At 36.2% G+C, this 19,835-nt stretch overlaps 1 protein-coding gene across 2 annotated transcripts in view; it reads right to left on the bottom strand.

Annotated features, from left to right (window-relative positions):
- Positions 1-1,329: 1,329 nt before the first annotated feature.
- Positions 1,330-19,835, bottom strand: part of RSU1 (Ras suppressor protein 1) — a 100,540-nt gene continuing 82,034 nt past the window's right edge. For both annotated transcript variants that reach the window (XM_058181699.1, XM_058181700.1), the window contains one exon: positions 1,330-1,806. In XM_058181699.1, coding sequence (XP_058037682.1) covers positions 1,704-1,806 — 103 coding nt within the window. In that variant the 3' untranslated portion in view covers positions 1,330-1,703. The remainder of the gene's footprint in view (positions 1,807-19,835) is intronic.

The raw sequence follows: 19,835 nt of genomic DNA, 5'->3' as shown, positions 1-19,835 counted from the left end.
ATACATTCAGCCCCCACTTGTTTTATCTGTTGTACTGCTATGAATGGAAACTCTGTTTGCACTTTCATGTGCTTTCATATTTTCTTTATCATTAAAAATAGGTATAGAAAAACAGGTGGAAAATAGGTAAAGAAAGATATTATTTCTACGGTTTCTAAGTTTGACTACAGTATAGGCTTTAAGTAACTACAGATGCTTTCTTTGGCAACAAAGTTAGCAGAAATCTTCAAATTCTCTCCCCCACAGCCTCCCAAAGGAAAGGAAGTACTATCAGGATCCTCTTTTTTTGCTGCATTAAAAGAACATCAGATATTGAAAGGAATGTTTCAAGTCAGAAAATTTCTTCCAGAAATTGTGTTGGAAGCCTACTTCTAAAATAACTCCAAACTCGATTGCAGAAAATATGACTTAAGCAACAGAGTGGTCAATGTCTGGAATACACTACATGAGTCTGCGGTTTCATCCCCACACCCCCAAAACTTTAACCTTAGACTGGCTACTATTGACCTCATCCCATTTCTAAGAGGTCTGAAATAATTTCCAATACCAAAAACTATGTCGAGGGTGCCAAACTTGGTAACTTTAAGACCTATGGGCTTCAATTACTAGAATTCCCCAGTTAGGATTGTCCACAGGTCTTAAAATCACCAAGGTTGGACATCCTGCTGTATATTTCAACTGATTTACAAAATATGCTTGTTATAACTAAAAATGAAATCAATGCTTTTTCCCAACCGACATGTTTGAACAGAAAATATTGAAAGGGAGCTCCCTTAATTTTACACTTCAACAATCTTAAAAAATTGGGCCTGGATTCATTATCTTTGCCAATGTGTACAAAGGACTGCCCGAGATTCCAGTGTTCATAAGTGTCTTTTCCTATGGCAAGAGTGGAGAAAAAGAACTTGGCTTTCATAGGACATTGACATCTGGGTTTTCAACTCAAGAGTAGAGCCAAAAGATCTGAAAGTAAACTAGTGAAACTTAATGGCAGTAAACAGATATTAGATCACTCTGTTCTATAGGCAAGGAGGCTTGGGAAGGCAAAACATGAATGGAGAAGTTACAGATTGCCCATTGTGGTTGGATTCCAACTCTTAGATTTCATTAGCTGTGCTCACAAATATTCACAAGAGCTGGAATCCAGCAAACAGCACCTCATCCTAGACTAAGATAAGGCAATCAACTTAATTTTATAAAGTCCAAAATAGTAATTGTGGACAACTCATCTATCCGAGATCTACCTAGGGAGAACTACTGGTACTTCCAGGGTTTTAAAATGCTTTAGATTGGCTAATAAACAGTAAAAAACACAGATTCTTCCAAATATGTTTTTTAAAGCTATATTTATTAATAACAGATAACATAATGTGAATCATACATGGTGTGAAGCAGCAATAAAATGTAGCAAACTGTGGGAATTAGTTATTTTTTTTAAAAAGAAGCATTTTATACATATGTATTTATAATAGATTAAGTTGTTTTTGGTGAATATAATGTCTGTATAACTTAAGCAATAGGTGGTTAATAATTCTAACAATGGATTAACTATCTTAGGCAATTTGCACTTTTCTGGTTCCCATAGATATAAAGAGGTATTTATTTCTTTTCCTTTATAAAACAACAGTTTCCTATGATAAAAACATAAAAGTTTAGGCACATGCAAAAGAAAGAATGTAAGAAGGATGGCATATGCTGAAGCATTATTTATTCTTGGCTGCTAGAGGTTTACGGCTGATCTTTTTGGACTTGTCGTTGTTCTTCTTTGGAGGTTCAGGGTTTGCCTGCATATGTCTTCCATAAAGGCTGTAAAGAGATTACATAAAGAACACTGTTAGCCCTATTACCAACTCAGGGCTTTCAACCCAGCATGGAAAACATTTTGTCTAATTATGTCATTTTATGAAAAACAGTTCACCCAGTTTTAAAATTCCCTATGACATCCAAATCTTGATTATTATTATTTTTTTGCATTAGAGCTGGGAGGAAAATGAAACAGAAAAACAAGACGGAAGGCAAAATAAGAAAAACTTCTTAAATTCTTAAAGGTTTGGAGACAGTGACAAAAATTGGATTAAACTAATAAGACAGAATGGTGATATCAAGGAAAGTGAGCTTGAAGTCTAACTAGAATACTCAAGGGTTTGATAAAGTGACACCAAGCAATAGTGCCAGCTTCTTACACATGATGGATTGCTGGAAAAGAGCTACCAACACATCAATGCCACATTAATACAGACCCCCTGATTAAATGTTGACGAAGTATCCTGCAATTAAGATTGCTGGCACTCACAAGAAAGCTAAATAGACTCTAAGGCTGAAAGGATTTACACTGAACACCAGAGAGCAATTAATGGATAATTTATGAGTAATTCCTACTTAAACTAAAATTAAAAGCCTTCAAAACAAACAGGATGCAAATGTAAGACTTGCTCTGTTGACAAAGTGTCTTTTAGAGGTTGTTTGAGGTGTCAAGAGAGAAAGGGTTCTCTAAACTTTTTTACTTGGAGAACAGCCATACCAATCATAAAATACGGTAACAAAAGCAAGCAAAATCTGGTATCTGTTATATCATACATATGCCACCAAGCTCAGCACATTCAACCTTCAAAACAAATGTTTCTATTGATACTGTGGGCACCAATCAGAGAGGCCAATACTCGGAAACCTTAATAAGGTAGATTCATACATACCATAAGTGTGTTTCATCCAATTAGTTTAGTAGATTTTGATTAAATTTGCTTAAGGAAACAGGAAGGGCCTATTCTGATAATTCCTTCCCTAAAAGGTGGTCTCTGTCTTGTTGAACATCACTCTCTTATGCATATCAGTTAGGAAAAAGTTAAAAGAATAGAATAGAATAGAATAGAATTTTTATTGGCCAAGATTTCTTTTAACTTTTAAAAAGTTAAAAGAAATTGTTCATTATGTAAGTTAGAAAATGGAGTGCAGCATGGGTTCTTGAGATGTAGTGTTTAAAAACTACTGAACTCGCTAAATCAGAAAGGTGCAAAAGGATGATATCCAAATGCCTTTTCCAATCTATCATTCTCTAGTTATGTTGCAGCTTCTAGAATTCTGAAATGCCACTTAATTCTCACTAACAGAGATGAAATGATAGAAGGTGTTGAAGCTATAGGAATCTTGGGGGCAAGTGATCACGCAATATTGGAATTCAACATTATGCAAACACAAGTAGTAGAACAAAGTCAAACTAGAGTCTTGGACTTCAAGAGAGCTAATTTCAATAAACTCAGAGAGAGCTTGAGAAGGATTCCATGGATGAGAATCTTCAAGGGGAAAACAACTCAAGAAGCTTGGGAAATTTTGAAAAGTGAGATTATAAAAGCCCAGTCTAGCACAATACCAATGAGGAAGAAAAATAATAGATCTCAAAAGAAACCAGCATGGATGCATAAAGAACTATCTGACAAATTGAAAGACAAAAAGGACACATATAAAAAGTGGAAAGAGGGGCAAATAACTAAGGCAGAATATCAGCAAATAGCCCGAGCCTGTAAAGATGAAGTGAGGAAAGCTAAGGCTCACAATGAACAAAGGCTAGCGACAAAAGTAAAAAATAACAAAAGAAGATTCTTCCAACATGTTAAAAACAAGAAAAAAGTCAAGGAAACAATTGGCCCATTGCTGGGAGAAAGTGACAAGAAGGTGACAAGCAACAGGGAGAAAGCAGATCTACTTAACTCATATTTTGCATCTGTCTTTACACAAAAGGAAAAAAACAATCCAACCTATCAAAAACAGCACTACAAAAAACAGATTAGGAACACAAGTTAAAATAGGGAAAAAAATGGTAAGTGAACATCTGTCTATCCTAGACGAGTTCAAATCACCAGGACCGGATGGATTATATCCCAGGGTTCTGAAGCAACTGGCAGATGAAATCTCAGAACCACTGAACTATATCTTTCAAAGATCCTGGACACAGGGGATCTGCCAGAGGACTGGAAAAGAGCTGATGTAGTTCCCATCTTCAAAAAAGGAAAAAAAGCAGATCCAGGAAACTACAGACCTATCAGCCTAACCTCAATACCAGGGAAGATTCTGGAAAAGATAATTAAGCAATGAATCACCGAACACCTAAAGCAAACAAAATAATAACCAAAAGCCAACATGGGTTTGTCAAAAACAGATCATGCCAGACTAATCTTATTGCATTCTTTGACAATGACAAAATTAGTGGACCAGAGGAATGCTGTCGATATAATTTACTTGGACTTCAGTAAAGCATTTGATAAAGTAGACCATAACCTACTACTAGATAAAGTAGAAAAATGTGGGTTAGACAGCACCACCCCCAGATGGATTCATAACTGGCTGACCAACCGCACTCAACGTGTAGTCCTCAACGGAACTACATCCACATGGAAGGAAGTATGCAGTGGAGTACCCCACGGCTCTGTTTTAGGCCCAGTACTCTTCAACATCTTCATCAATGACTTGGACAAGGGGATAGATGCGGAACTGATCAAATTTGCAGATGACACCAAGCTGGCAGGAATAGCCAACACTCCAGAAGGTAGGCTCAAGATACAGAAAGATCTTGACAGACTTGAACATTGGGCACTATCTAACAAAATAAAATTCAACAGTGAAAAAAGTAAGGTTCTGCATTTAGGCCAAAAAAACCTAGCACAGGTACCGGATATGTGGTACCTTGATCAATAGTAGTAACTGTGAGAGGGATCTTGGAGTCCTAGTGGACAACCATTTAGATATGAGCCAGCCATGTGCAGCAGCTGCCAAAAAAGCCAACACAGTTCTGAGCTGCATAAACAGAGGGATAGAATCAAGATCACGTGAAGTGTTAATACGACTTTATAATGCCTTGGTAAGGCCACACTTGGAATATTGCATTCAGTTTTGGTCGCCACGATGTAAAAAGGATGTTGAGACTCTAGAAAGAATGCAGAGAAGAGCAACAAAGATGATTAGGGGACTGGAGGCTAAAACATGTGACGAACGGTTGCAGGAACTCGGTATGTCTATAATGAAAAGAAGAACTGGGGAGTCATGATAGCAGTGTTCCAATATTTCAGGGGTTGCCACAAAGAAGAGGGAGTCAAACTATTCTCCAAAGCACCTGAGGGTAGAACAAGAAGCAATGGGTGGAAACTAATCAAGGAGAGAAGCAACCTAGAACTAAGGAGAAATTTCCTGACAGTTAGAACAATTAATCAGTGGAACAACTTGCCTGCAGAAGTTGTAAATGCTCCAACACTGGAAATTTTTAAGAAAATGTTGGATAGCCATTTGTCTGAAATGGTGTAGGGTTTCCTGCCTGGGCAGGGGGTTGGACTAGAAGACCTCCAAGGTCCCTTCCAACTCTGATATTATTATTATTATTATTATTATTATTATTATTATTATTATTATTATTATTATTATTATTATTATTATTTGCAAAGGGGGTTTGGGGAAGGCAATATCATTAAACCTGTTATATATTAAGGAGATACATATATACCAATGGTATTTAGACTTATATACTGCCCCATAGAGTTTTAAAGCATTCTCTGGTTAGTTTACAAAATCAGCATATTGCTCTTAACAGTATAAAATATTGTTTTATATTTTATCAAACTTGGAAGGATGGAAGGCTGAGTCAACCTTGAGTCCCACTAGGATCAAATTCCAGACTGTGGGCAGCATTCTAACCACCATGCCACCAAATGTATGTTTGTGTATATCTATCTATCTATCTATCTATCTATCTATCTATCTATCTATCTATCTATCTATCTATCTATCTATCTATCTATCTATCTATCTATCTATCTATCTTCCTTCCTTCCTTCCTTCCTTCCTTCCTTCCTTCCTTCCTTCCTTCCTTCCTTCCTTCCTTCCCAGGTAGCCCTCAACTTAAGGCAAGTTGTGATCCAAATTCCATTGACAATTCTTAAATGAGTCACCCCAGATTTTATGACCTTTTTCTATGATTGTTTTTCTATGATTGTTAAGTGAATCAATTCAGTTATTAAGAGCCATTGTAACTTTAAGTAGTTGCTAAATGAACGGTTGTTAAATTGAGGACTACCGATATACGATCCTCAATGGTTGTAAGGCACAACTGTGACAACTCTTAGTCAATTTCTGACTAAGATCTAGTTCTGTTTTCAGACTCTGAAGCAAAACTAATTGAGGTATAAAAGTTCAATTCTCATCGTGCTACAGTTTCTGTCCCAAGCTTCTCTTCTATGACTATGTGTGTCAAAAAACTGAAAAAGGATGTTAATAATTTAACAAAGGGACTCCATAGAGCAGACCTATTTGCAAATTTCAGAATACAAAATATAGCTTCTTTTCGCTGATTTTGTTGGAAAAAGAAGATTCTTGAATGACGACGATAACATGGCTGCAATAATAAAAACGTCCTTTACAATGACATGATAGAATAATACCAAAAGTAATTGTTTATTGTGCATGGGTGCATTAACTAGATTGCACTAATTATGTATTAGCTTTTTACACTACAGAAGCGCAGAATTGGAAGAAATCAGCTTTTCCTGAACAAAGGTAGGAGTCGGAGCCACTTCCAACTGAATTTCTACTGATAAGTTTTCAAAAACTTAAACAGAATCAGCTTTCCTGTAACCTTTTTGCTCATATTATGCATGGCAATATTTTTATGTAGTATCTCTTCAGGTCCTTGAAAGAGGCTAGCATATCTCTGCTTTATCCTTTCCTCTGAAAGCTACAAAACAGGCAGGTCCCTCAGCATTTCTTTGTAAGACTTAGAATCTGTTCATCTTGACTCATTCTTTATGGAGTCATTCCTCAGAGGGCAAGACCGAAAGTTCAAGATTGAAACTAGAAGGAAACTGGTTCGGAAAGGATATCTAAATTATTAGACAACCGAATGAGGCTGACAAATGAAGTCACAAGCTCCGGATGGTCATCTTTTAGGGTGTTCTAGTGAATCTTGCATTGAGCAGGCAGTTGAATGAGATGATGAGGTCTGATGCCTTTTCAACTTTGCAAATCTAATATTTGTGACCCTTTTCTACATCTGTTCTTTTTTTTAATCTTACAGTTTGGTGCCCAGAACCATACATAGTAATGTCTAGTAAAACTGTATGCAGAATATAGTGGAACTTTTACTCCCTATGAATCAGAAATTATTAGAGCTGTTCGAATCCTTCAAAACAGGTGCTTTGGAATGAGAGTGGTGAATACAAAGCACCTCTTTTTGAATTATTATTTTTGAATTATTAAAGCAGCCATGTCACTTTACAGACTCAAGTGGAAACTATTCCTGGCTGATTGCACGTGTCTGTCTCCACTTGGAAAGTAGCTGTGAAGACAGAGCAACTGCTACCGGTGGTTTATGTATGCACAAGGAAAGTGAGCATACAAGGAAACTGCTATGAAATCTTTGAAGCAGTTTTTTTTGGTGGAATATGTGCACAGCTTTAGAGATCATACATCTATTGATGAAGCCTAAAACTGCATTTGCCTTTTCAGCAGTCTTATCATTGTACTGACTCATATTCATCTTGTGATCCAATACACATTTAAAATGCTTTTCAAATGCACCATTTCCAAATCTTTTGAAGCAGGAATTCTCTGTGGAGCTAAGATTCACCTATAAGTTTTCCAGATAAGAAACCCAGAAGATATTGGTGCTATAATTGCAACTGAAAATTGGCAGAATCTTTCTAAACCACTAGAAAGTGATATGCAGCTTTCTTATTAAGGAAATGGGTACATTGTTTTCCAGATTTTAATATGAATCTGAAAATATTTTTTTTTTACAAATAAGCATCTTGGTTACATAAGATTTTTCAAGCTTTTTTTTCTTGGTTACAGAGGTGGTTATAAATGCATACTAGCTGAGACATCTGCTACCAGATGATATATGCAAATATTTATTATTATTTTTTTAAAAAGGTACCCCGTTTGCTAAAGAAGCTTGTTGTATTCCCTATCCTGCTCCACTGAGAGTAACAAATGAGAGTACTCTGGCTGCAACAGCAAAACTAACAATAAGGGAGAAAGATGCTCATTAAACTTCATCATTCTGTCCACTTTAATGATGCCTTTACTTAATAAAAATTCCCTGAACAGTTGCAGGGGTATTAGGCAAGGCCTTTGGTTATGTATCAGAGGTTTGAGCTGTCAGTGGCAAAGATGCAGTTCGGGAGCTGCATTCCCAAGAGGACAGGGCAAATACAGCCCCCTTGTAATAAATGCAGAGAGAATCAATAACTGCAGCTTGGAACATTACTTAAGCATTTAAGGAAATAGGTGATCTGTCTAAATTAAAAGTATGAAGTGCTAAATGCTACAATTTAAAACATAAATCACCATACTTGAAACTCTCACACGTTTTAGCTATAAATCTTGTTATTGGGGCTTATAACTTTAACATGGTATAAAAAGAGTGGGAAATATGAAAAATATCTTGAATGAATTTTCCCTTCCTTTCCACTTAAATCTTTTGCTAAACGCAGCAACAGACACCAGCTATATTCTCTAACCTAATAGGATAACAAGAAACAGTGACCCACCCCAACATCTGTACAAATTCATTTGATATGCCAGAGACAATGTGTGATATGTTTATGTCTGGATTTGTTTCCTGTATCTGAGTGCACAAGTGTGTTATTAACTAGCTGGTAATGTATTTATTTTAGATTGTGAAGATCCGGCAGTCTATTAGAAGCAGGAACCTTAAATTCTCAAAATTCACTTCTCAGGGTGTTTAGAATAAGGCTCCTGGGATTATACAACTATGTGGTACAAAAATATTTGTAGTAAATAATAATCAAACCCATGCATTTCTGTAGGATCTCATGATTCTCCCTGAACATTTTATAAACCCAACAATTCTGCTAGCTAGATTAAGTGGAAGGGCTGGTGAGCCTCATGGCTGAATAGGGATTTAAATCGGCTTTTCCCTGATCCAAGTCCAACATTCAAACCATAAAAGCTCATTATCTTTCACTTATACTAGAAAAATGATGGGCAATAAAAAAATAAGTGCTAAAGGATATGGATGCATAATCCTTTTCTCTCGTTATCTTTCTGCTCTGAGTAAATTCTTTGGAAGTCTCTTTTACATTTTCCTTCCTTTCCAATTGATAATCCCTTTAAATCATTCATGAGTGATTAGTTATTATCCCTTTATTTACTTTTTAATCACTTACGAACTGGATATCATGGGCACTCTAGACCTCTGTGAAGGTAATAAACCTATTAAAGGGAACCACTCCAGGTAGATGACAGAGGCTTTGTGAGAATGCTGGGGAATCTCCTAATGATTTGGCAGGCAGTTCTGATTTGAACCTGTTGCTTTTTTGGCATAAGGATGTAACCTAAGCTCTAACTGAGATTGCCTCAATAAGGATCTGCTCCTTGTTTTCAGAAGTATTATGAAAAACAAAACATACGAGAGGATGCCTAGAAATGATCCTGGCATAACATCAACAATGAATATGACTCAGGACCGGAAATATGTCCTACACAGAGCAAACTATGTGAACATCTTTATTCTTAGTACATTTGCAGATTCCTGCTCAAGGTGTTTCACAATGATCCTTCTGAGGAAGAATAGGCCTATAAGACCACTATTTCCTCTCCCCCCCCCCCAAATTACTCAGGGTTATAGAACACATTACTTTGTAATTTGAGCATTGCAAATCAACAGGCTCAAATCAGAACCGCCTGTCAAAATCATCCCCAGTGGATGCAAGGTTTTTAATTACTTTTGAGTTTAATATTTTCTACTGTCTCTTTTAAGATTAAAAAAAAACTTTTACAACTCCTAGCCTAGAAGTCACTGGCTGAGCTTTCCTTCAATCTGTTTAAAAGAAATTGCCTGCAGAAGTTGTGAATGCTCCAACACTGGAAATTTTTAAGAAAATGTTGGATAACCATCTGTCTGAGATGGTGTAGGGTTTCCTGCCTGGGCAGGGGGTTGGACTAGAAGGCCTCCAAGGACCCTTCCAACTCTGTTATTATTATTATAATAATAATAAATGAAACTACCTTTTTTCAGCTTTGTAAGGTACTTATTTATTTTGTAACTTTTTGCAACAGACAGCAAAGGAATGACTTTAGATTTTAAAGTTGTTTCAAACAGTTTAAATGCTAAGGCTTTGTGAAAATGATTTACAGAAAGATCTTGAAACGAATTAGAAAGGGAAAACTCTGAGAAAAAGTTCCTGATATTTCAATGCAAAACAAGCTTTTGAAGGTTGAAGATGGCTACTTTAAAGGAAATTTTTGATCGGTGAGTGTATGAAGTGATTGAGCTTTTTAACTCTTTACTGGAACAAAAAGTGGTTATTAAAGATGAATATAGCCCTTTGAAGACACTGAAATGGACTTTAAAGGGGACTTAAAATTACAACTTACAAGAAGAGATGGAAATAGTGGATCTACAGTGGAACTGGATGATCATTTAAAAATCAAAAGAGATATACAAATAATATACCCAAAGAATAATGTGGACTATCTTTTGAATTGAAAAAATATTTATTGGAGTTACTTCATGGAAAGTATAAAGATAAAGATAACAAGTTCAAAAAAAGAGACCAGACAAAAGAGGAATTGGATTTTTATCTATGGGATTTAAGAATGGCTGGGAAGAAGAAGGGGAAAAAACCCCACAAAATTAGTTGCTATTGTTGATGATATTTAATGCTTATCTGAATTGGATAGCTTCTCTTTTGGAAATGTTCAACGGTGTAGTGAATTAGTTTGTATTATTTATGTTCTCAGCTTTGGATATCTAAGTAAGAACTTATTATTTCTGGTAATATTCAATAACTTTCATTTTAAAAATTATTATTATAGTTCATTTCAGTCAGATGTTTAGACTGGATTTGGCATTTTTATTCACCTATCAAGTCCTTCCTAAGGACCTGGAATAGGTATTATTATTATTATGGTTAATATGGGATGCTCTTTCCCAGATTTTTTTTTTTTGAGCAATCAAACTCTCCCTTTTAAAGCAGCGAGATAATTTTATCATATACCTGTTCCAAAAATCTGAAGGGCATTAACTTTAGCATGCTGCAATGCACTTCCCACAGCAATTTTGGAGGGTCAATACAAAAAAAAAACCACACCAAAAACAGATGAGCCAAGATTGTGAGTCTGTGGACGAGGGCTAATTAGAACTACAGCTCATGATTGGTTACACTGCATCTTCTATAAGGATTCATGGATTCACTTTATAATACCTCATCTAATAAAATACTGGGAAATCTGTTTTATGTACAATTGCTGTTATCAGAGCAGTACAAAGTAGTTTCTTTGAATGTGGCCAAATTTTGCTATATTGTATATAAAAAATTATGCAGATTCTAGCTGCTCACTGATAATCTATTACTAATCATAATATATTATTGTCTGTTGCTATTATTGTTGTTGCTTTATTTGCAATGCTGGCCTGTGATTATAATCAAAACTGAATTGAATTGGAATAGGTATTATTATGGTTCATTGCATAATCAGCCAGATCTTTAGAGTAGCATTTTTATCCCACCCATCAATTGTTAAGAGGGGATTTAAACTAAATGGAAAAGGAGATTATATATCTCTGTTATTAGGTATTTTTGTTAATTTTTATTGGACCTTTGTTGAGCAATAAGACAGCTGAAGGTTTAGAGATGAGTTTGTAGAAAATAGGATGGGATATGGAATAATGATGTATCTGGTTATAATTTAAGAGACAGCAATAAATTGTTAATGTGGAATAAGCTTGCTGGGGCTGAAGGGGAAAATTTCTTATTATCATCTTTTTTGAGGGGGAGAATTTTTCTTTTCCACACTTTATTTTATTCAAAAAAAATCTATATTCTTCTCTTAGGTTTCTTTGTTACTTTTATCTATTAATGTTAATTCTTAATAAATTAATTCTACAGTACAGAAATTTTCTTTTTTAATGACAAAAGAAGGATCACAGATCCAACAACATACTGTATTTTAGAAGGAATTTATACCTTTGATTGCACTCTCATGAACGCCACTAAATGGCACAAAGCTGAAACTGACAAATGTAGGTTACCTTTATCAACCTAAAAAGGAGATAGTCAAGTGTAATTAGAGTCAGGCTCCAATCCCTTAGAGCCTGCCTCTATCTTTCCAATCTTAAATCCACATTTTAATTTGCTTGCCCCACTACTGTTTTTCAATTCATACATCTAACTTTTTGTAAAAGCCGAATATTATAATGTGAGTTATTGACAGATTTTCCTAATTAGCACACATCTTCATTATTAGCTAATGTGAGAATTGGAGGTTTCCCCTCAGGTACACAATATAAGATTGTGTCAAAGTAACATAGATGGAATGGGGTGGCTTTCAAAACAAAGCAATATGATATTAATTACAGTGCAATGTAAGTACCAGAGAAGGTATCAGGAATTTTTCATAGCTATTACCATGGAAGCAAGATGGATTGAGAGTCAATGTTGGTGAGACCATCACTCTGTGCCAAGCAATAATCTTTACAGTAAAAGTAATGTCACTTCCTGTAATTAATACACATCAGTTAAGTCTCTCTCTCTCTCTCTCCACCTCCCTCCCTCACTCTCTCACACACATACCCCTTGCCATTATTTTTATTTTTCCTCCTTTCATTTCTTATATTTTCAAATGGCATTGTAGACCAATCCTCAAGCTAATCAGTTCCTTGTTTTAACTGCTTCCACGTACTAAAGAAGTACAGAGTGCGAGGTAGGACACTGTCATTCACTCCCTGGTATTTAGTTTTTTTTAATTGAGTTTGGTCCCTATGGGCCACCCAATCAAATGAGAAGATAATGAACTGTAATAATATTAAAACAAGAGGACCCTGAAATCCTGCAGCAGGACTAAAGCTCTTTGGGCTGGGTCCCAGCAGAAGAAATTCTTCCCAAGTTCCAGTGATTTCAGATTGTGTCCTCAAATCACTGGATTAGGATAGGATCACAGGAGGAGAAAGGAGTGTATTCGGTTTCTTCATTGTAGAATTCTGTGTTTACAAAATAAATGCTATCTTTGCTTGTTTTAATGTTTAACAGCATACCATGAAGTCCCTTATAATAGCCCTCCATGCCTTCCAGCAATGAACTCTAGTCACTTGCTGGCTATTCACTAATTATGTACAAAAGATAGATTAAAAGCAAATACCGTAGTCTATATCAGGATGCATTTTTTATTAACTTTATTAACTGAGGTGCTCATCTGTTACATTCAAGAGAAATGAAATATCACTTTTCCCCCCAATTCTCTATATAGCTCTATATAAATCGTCCTCAACATGTGACCGGTTGGTTGCTCAGCGATCATTCAAAAATTATGATAGTCCTCCCTGGGATACTTACAATTCTATTCTGAAGTTCTGACCTACCCCTGCAGCCATTTGGCTGCATTCCAGGTGTTGAGCAACTGACCTGTATTTATGACTGTTTGCAACATCTTACAGTCACGTAACTATGTTTTATGTGGGTTTTTTTTTGCTGAAAACTGGCATTTATTTCCAATTTTCCATGACCATGGTGGTTGCTTTACAACCACAACATTCAGTAATGACCCCTCCAAGGTTGTAAAATTGGGTCACTTACACCAGTGATCCATTTTATGACCATCACAACTTACAATCGTAATGGGCAGGGTCCATTATAGTAGTAAATCAAGAGCTATCTGTAGTAAGGTTAATTATACATATAGGTTGCAGTTGCTTTTTAAATTTTATATATTTATTTAGCAAATTTCTACGCATTCATCTAACTGATTATGGGTGATTTAGTATCTGCAGGGCTACTTTCTCCAATTAATTTTTAGCCTATACTACTGTATTTCCCTGAAAATAAGACCCTGTCTTATATTTTTTTTGAACTCTGAAATAAGTGCTTGGCCTTACTGGTATGCACTCAAAAGCCCGATTGGGCTTATTATCAGGGGATCTCTTATTTTGGGGGAAACAGGGTAGTCAGTTGATTGGGAGAATATGCTTGAGATTCCTCACTTCCTTAACTTGCTTTTTCTTCTCTACTGATATCTCTGTACTCTGAAACAGCTTTCCTATCAAAATTTGTTCAGTTCTTCTCTACTGTTGTACTTTAGCAATACTTTAGCAAGTTATTAAAAAACAGGTTATTTTAGACAGTTCCAAACATTTATGTTTAAGATGGGGCTATATTTAATTTTTATAGCACGTGCTTCATTGTATTTTTATTGTATTGTACATGGTAAATGGCACATAGAAGTCTAATAAATAAATATATGAAATGAAATGGCCATTAAACTAAGTAACAATGACCCTTCCATGATGAAAGGAAGTCCTTGACTGCTGTTCAGAGAATAATTACTTTGGTGTTTGTACCGAAATCAAAACATGATGAGATTGAATAAACAAAAGGAAGCAAACCATTCTGGAAGCATTCAGAATTGATCTAATCCAATGTGGGCAATACGCAGCAGATGTATACACTTACATGGTACTTGTCCCATTTTTGGAGCCTCTGAAGGATGTCTAAAATATAGTGAGATTTTTTTTTCAATAAAGCAAGGAGAAATACATATAAGGGTGTTGATTTCTTTCCTTACATTTCTTTATAAGTTAAAATTTAGGTAAGAAATGCACTTCTGCAACACAAATATATACAGATATAAATGTAAGAATCCAAATCACAGTTCCTGACTAATGGGCTAGAATGTGAAGATTGGAGGGGATAACTGGATTAACTGGCTTTTGTTGTTCAGACAAAATATAGAATAAGAGAAAACCCAAAACCTCTTCTTGTTTTGATGTGCCTCTAGGACAGCCTTTTAGCTTCTGTGATTTCCAGTTTCTTTGAATTATAAATACCAGCCAAAAGCCTATTTATCTACTAATTAGAAATAACAGAATGTATATTGTTGCCCAATTCATTCATATTAAAAAGCTTGCCTTAGGATCTCTCTGCAAGTAATCCTTGACTTACAACATAATGGAATCTGCCATTATAGAAAAGAGTTCTAACAGTCATAAAATGGGTCACCCGATTTTATGACCTCCTTTTGAGGTAATTGTTATGCAAATGCCATGGTCATAAAGCAATCACTGTGGTAATTAAGCAAATCAATGGTCAGATTTGTTGAAAATCAAAGCTAAATGCCATTTATTTTTTAGCAAAAAATATTACAAAATACAATTTATATGATTGCAGGATTGCAAATAGCCATTAATGCAAGCTGGTTGCTGAGCACATAAAATACAGTCATGTAACGGCATAGGGGAGAGGACAGTAATCGTAACTTTGGACCTGGGTCATAAGAATCCCTGGAGAGGCCTTTGCAACTTCAAATGGTCCCTAAGCAAGTGGTCCTAAATCAAGGACTACCTGTTTACTTCCCAAGATAGTTACCAAAAATATTTTGACCTCATAGAACAATTTAATTAAGTGCATAACAGAAATTATAAGTAACAGTTCTACAAATTGTAAATATGTAATTGATGGAATGTTTTAAAAACTGTAATTAGCCACAACAAGTTGTCATTTCTTACAAGGATATACTGTTCATTTATGCAGTTACTAAAAAGTATTACATCTAATTCCCTCGGTCAAATGCTTTAAGAATCATTTGCTATAGTTTAGTACTGACATCCTTGGAAGTTTTTGTGATGCTATTGATTAGTTGTATAAATTGAAGCTGCAGTATATTAGGGTTAAAGAAATGTTCGCTTATGCATTCAAAGAAAATCTATGCACATAAGTGTATAGGAATAGGAAATGCTTCTCGTATTTCTGCCAACATATCTAACTAATCATAAAAGAAAGAAAGAAAATGATCTTTGATGCATCTATTTGCTGATGGATGTTCAGAGGGAATGGAAACTCAAGCATGAAATCTTAATCCTGAAGACATTTTCATCTGCAGCCAAATCACCAGGGAAGGAATCAAACAACTTTATTCTGCAAAGTTTGTGACAACACTGTTGACTTGGCACTGCTTTTTTTCTTAGTTTATCTTTCTGTCAATGCTCAAATATTTATTGCTGAACTGTAGTTCACACTGACATCGCTGTTATATCAGGTTATGTTTTATTTCAGCATGAATTAAAGCAATAGTATTTTCCAGCTATAATTTTGAAGCGTGCCATTCTATCTATCTATTCAACCTCACCAAAGGAAGTTTAGCATCAACCATGTTTCCTACAATGAGATTTTACATTGAATGTCTGTAATGCTTATAAAATGTCCCCGTGGAAGTTGACAGAATCTTCCACTGCTAAAAACAATTTTCAAGCTTGGATGAAGTAAGACACACAACTTATTCAGAAGCAATAGGTATAGGAAGCTGCTTTCCATGGTCACTTAAATTTACTGTGAGACGTTTTGCTGCATATTAGAGATATATGGGAAAAGAGAGTGTTGTGTGTTAGATCTCTAGAACAGAGGTCTTCAATCCCCAGTCCATGGATCAGTACTGGTCTATAGCCTGATAGGAAGTGGGCTGCACAGCTGGAGGTGAACGGCGAGTGAGCAAGCAAAACCAAAACCATCCCCTTCCTCGGTCCATGGAAAAATTGTCTTCCACAAAACCTTTTGAGTAACGGGTGAACAAATGAAATCTAAAACATCCCCCTAATCTATAGAAAAATTGTCCACCACAAAACCAGTTGAGTGTCGAGTAAGTGAGCAAAACTACCATTCCCCCCCCAAAAAATTTGTCTAAAAATTGCCTTCCACAAAACTGATCTCTGGTGGCCAAAAGGTTGGCGACTGTTGCTCTGGTGGGTGAGGGAACAAGAGGTTTATACATATAGTGTGCACATGCATCCCTATGGGATAACAGGGTATGGAAAGTGTGTAGGTCTGTGTATCAAACAGGGAGAGGAATATTTTGGGAAAGACTGAAGATATGGAGAAACAGTTTTATAGAGAGAGTTATAGTATTTTGGGCATTGGAAAACGGTTGTGATTCCAAGATATTTGGAGTATGTATTCTGCCTAGGGAAATTGGATGTATATATGTGTTGGTGTAGGACAAGGGTGTCAAATCAATTTCAATGAGGGCCGCATTAGCATTGTGTTTGACCTTCGATAACTGGGGTGGGGGCGTGCGTGCATGGTCAGGGGTGTGGCCAGGATGGGCATGACAGCACTCAGCCTCCTGCAGCACTCTGCCAGTCAAAACGGGGTGCGGGGGTTAATTACAAAATGTGGGGTTTGCTTTGTGACATCCAGATCCAGCAAGGAGAGGTGTGAACTGCACAGAAAATACATTTTTGTTTGGTTATGAAAAAATATCCCCAAAGTCAGGTCAGATGTACTGTAAATGTAGACTGACTTTTAGCTACACATCTTCCCAGCAAACAGCAAATTTTAAAGCTCCAGGTTAAAAGGATTCATTTTAGGATGAGTAACCACAGTTCGCATGTTGGAGATTCCTAAAGGAATGCTGGGAAGCTCTGTATTTTAAAGAACATTTGAAGGAGGGGTGCAGAATAGCCCTTCTCTGCCTGAGGCTGTAGGGACCCGGCACCAACCGAACACTTTTTGTGAAGCAGCTGATCAACACTGACAAGGTAAGCCACTAGTATATGAAAATAAGTGCAAACTCCACTCCCTTCTAGTACTGATGATGTTACTAGTTTGGTAACAAAACATCTGCAAGAAAACCATCAAGCTCAGAGAGCACCAAGGACCCCACAGTTCAACCCTGAGCTACAAATATTCTCTTCTATCGATAAACACTTTTTGGTTAGAGGGAGTCAGAGCCTGCCTTATATGAGATGGCTCCCAGTGGATTTCATTCTAAATTTTGATATGATTTTAAATAAGGAATGTAGAATTATAATAGCTGAGTCTTTGATCCTTCATACATTCAAAATTTTTTTTACAAAGCTAAGAGATAAACAAATAAAAAACAAATTTGAAAAAAGAAAAGGCTCAGGAAGAGTGAAAGGGTAAGAAACAGGAAAAGAGCCGTGGTGGCACAGTGGTTAGAGTGCAGTATTGCAGGCTGCTACTGCTAATTACCGGCTGCCAGCAGTTTGGCAGATCGAATCTCCCCAGGCTCAGGGGTTGATTCACTCCCACCCCATCCCAGAGCAACCACAATTCCCTCACTAACCTGCTTTCCAGCTCCATTCTCTTGCATGCAGGGCAACAAAAGGCCATGTGACTACCAATTAAAAAATAAGTACAATCAAACCTTCCAACTTCTTGGGGAAAAAATATCTCGTGAAGTTAGAAGGTCTGATTGAACTTTTTTTTTTTTAACTGGTAGTCACATGTGGTCTTTTGTTGCCCTGCATGCTGGAGAACATAGATGGAAAGCATATTAGTGATGGAATTGTGATTGCTTCAGGATTTTTCAAGAGGCCATCCAGGCAAAAAACGGGGCACTAGGGGCCGTGCATGCCCCCCCGTGCCCCATTTTTGCTAGCACAGGCACCGTGGGCTGGTGTTTTGCTATTTCCAGGCTGGCCCCACGGGTTGGATCTAAGCATCCTGCAGGCTGGATCTGGCCCATGGGCCTTGAGTCTGACACCCCTGGTGTAGGAGATATACATACAAGAGATGTGAGTGCATGGTTTGAACAAAATCCTTTTTATTCCAATTCAATATCATGAAAATGATTCCTGCTGATGGGACAGGTGATATGATTGGAGTGAGACAGTCTGTGAAATATCCCAGCCCCTGCCATGGTCTCAATCCTTTTAAAGCAATTCCGCAAAACAGCTTCCTGATAATGAATTGAATAGACTAGACTAGACTAGAATTTTTTATTGGCCAAGTGTGATTGGACACACAAGGAATTTATCTTGGTGCATATGCTCTCAGTGTACATAAAAGAAAAGATACCTTCATCAAGATACAACATTTACAACACTTAATGATAGTCATAGGATACAAATAAGCAATCAGGAAACAATCAATATAAATCATAAGGCTACAAGCAACAAAGTTACAGTCATAAGTGGAAGGAGATGGTTGAAGGGAACGATGAGAATAATACTGCAGACTTAGTAAATAGTTTGACAGTGTTGAGGGAATTATTTGTTTAGCAGAGTGATGGCGTTTGGGAAAAAACTGTTCCTGTATATATTGAAATGATATATAAACTTTCCTAGTTTTTTTAACCAAAGTAAGAAAAAAAATACACATATTACATTTCCAATGAGATTCATACACCCAGGTTTTTTTTAAACAGTTTGCCTAAACATCTACAATTTCAGCCTCTACCTGCCTACTTGGGGTTTGAAAAGTTTCTTGTGGCCTGAAAAAGATTTTTTGATCTTTTTTAAATGTTAAGTTTGAACCAAGTTTCATCACTCTCATGAAGCCAGAAGAGCTTTCAAATAAACATTTGATGCAGTTTACAAAAAAAGCATAACAACAGTATCAGCGGTACCTAACATCACATATGCTTAGTTATTTATTAAATGCAACTTTGTTAGCATTGCCTGCAGGTCTTCCTATATTTTTATCATATTCACCAAGCTAAAGTTTTGGGAAAATTATATTATTTTTGACAAATGAAATAATTAACTATTTAATATTTAGAAATCCAAAAATAGTATTATGTTCCTCAAAGTAAAGATCTATAAACAAAACTGGAACTTAATGGTTTTCTTATAGTGGCCAAGTTATGCTCAGCATGATAATATCCAGTGGGTCAAGATAGTTTCCTATTCCTCGTAGATAGATAGATAGATAGATAGATAGATAGATAGATAGATAGATAGACAGACAGACAGAATGAATGAATAACTTTATTGTTACTTTGAATGCACAATAATCAGCATACATTAAAACGAAATTTCATTGCATACAGCTTTCAATGGGTCACCACCTCCAATATACATTGCATAAAATAAATAAATAAAT

Source organism: Ahaetulla prasina, chromosome 4 (genome assembly GCF_028640845.1).
Source record: "Ahaetulla prasina isolate Xishuangbanna chromosome 4, ASM2864084v1, whole genome shotgun sequence".
Taxonomy (NCBI): domain Eukaryota; kingdom Metazoa; phylum Chordata; class Lepidosauria; order Squamata; family Colubridae; genus Ahaetulla; species Ahaetulla prasina.
Note: the sequence above shows the minus strand (reverse complement) of the source record. Positions and strands in the feature narration are given on the sequence as shown.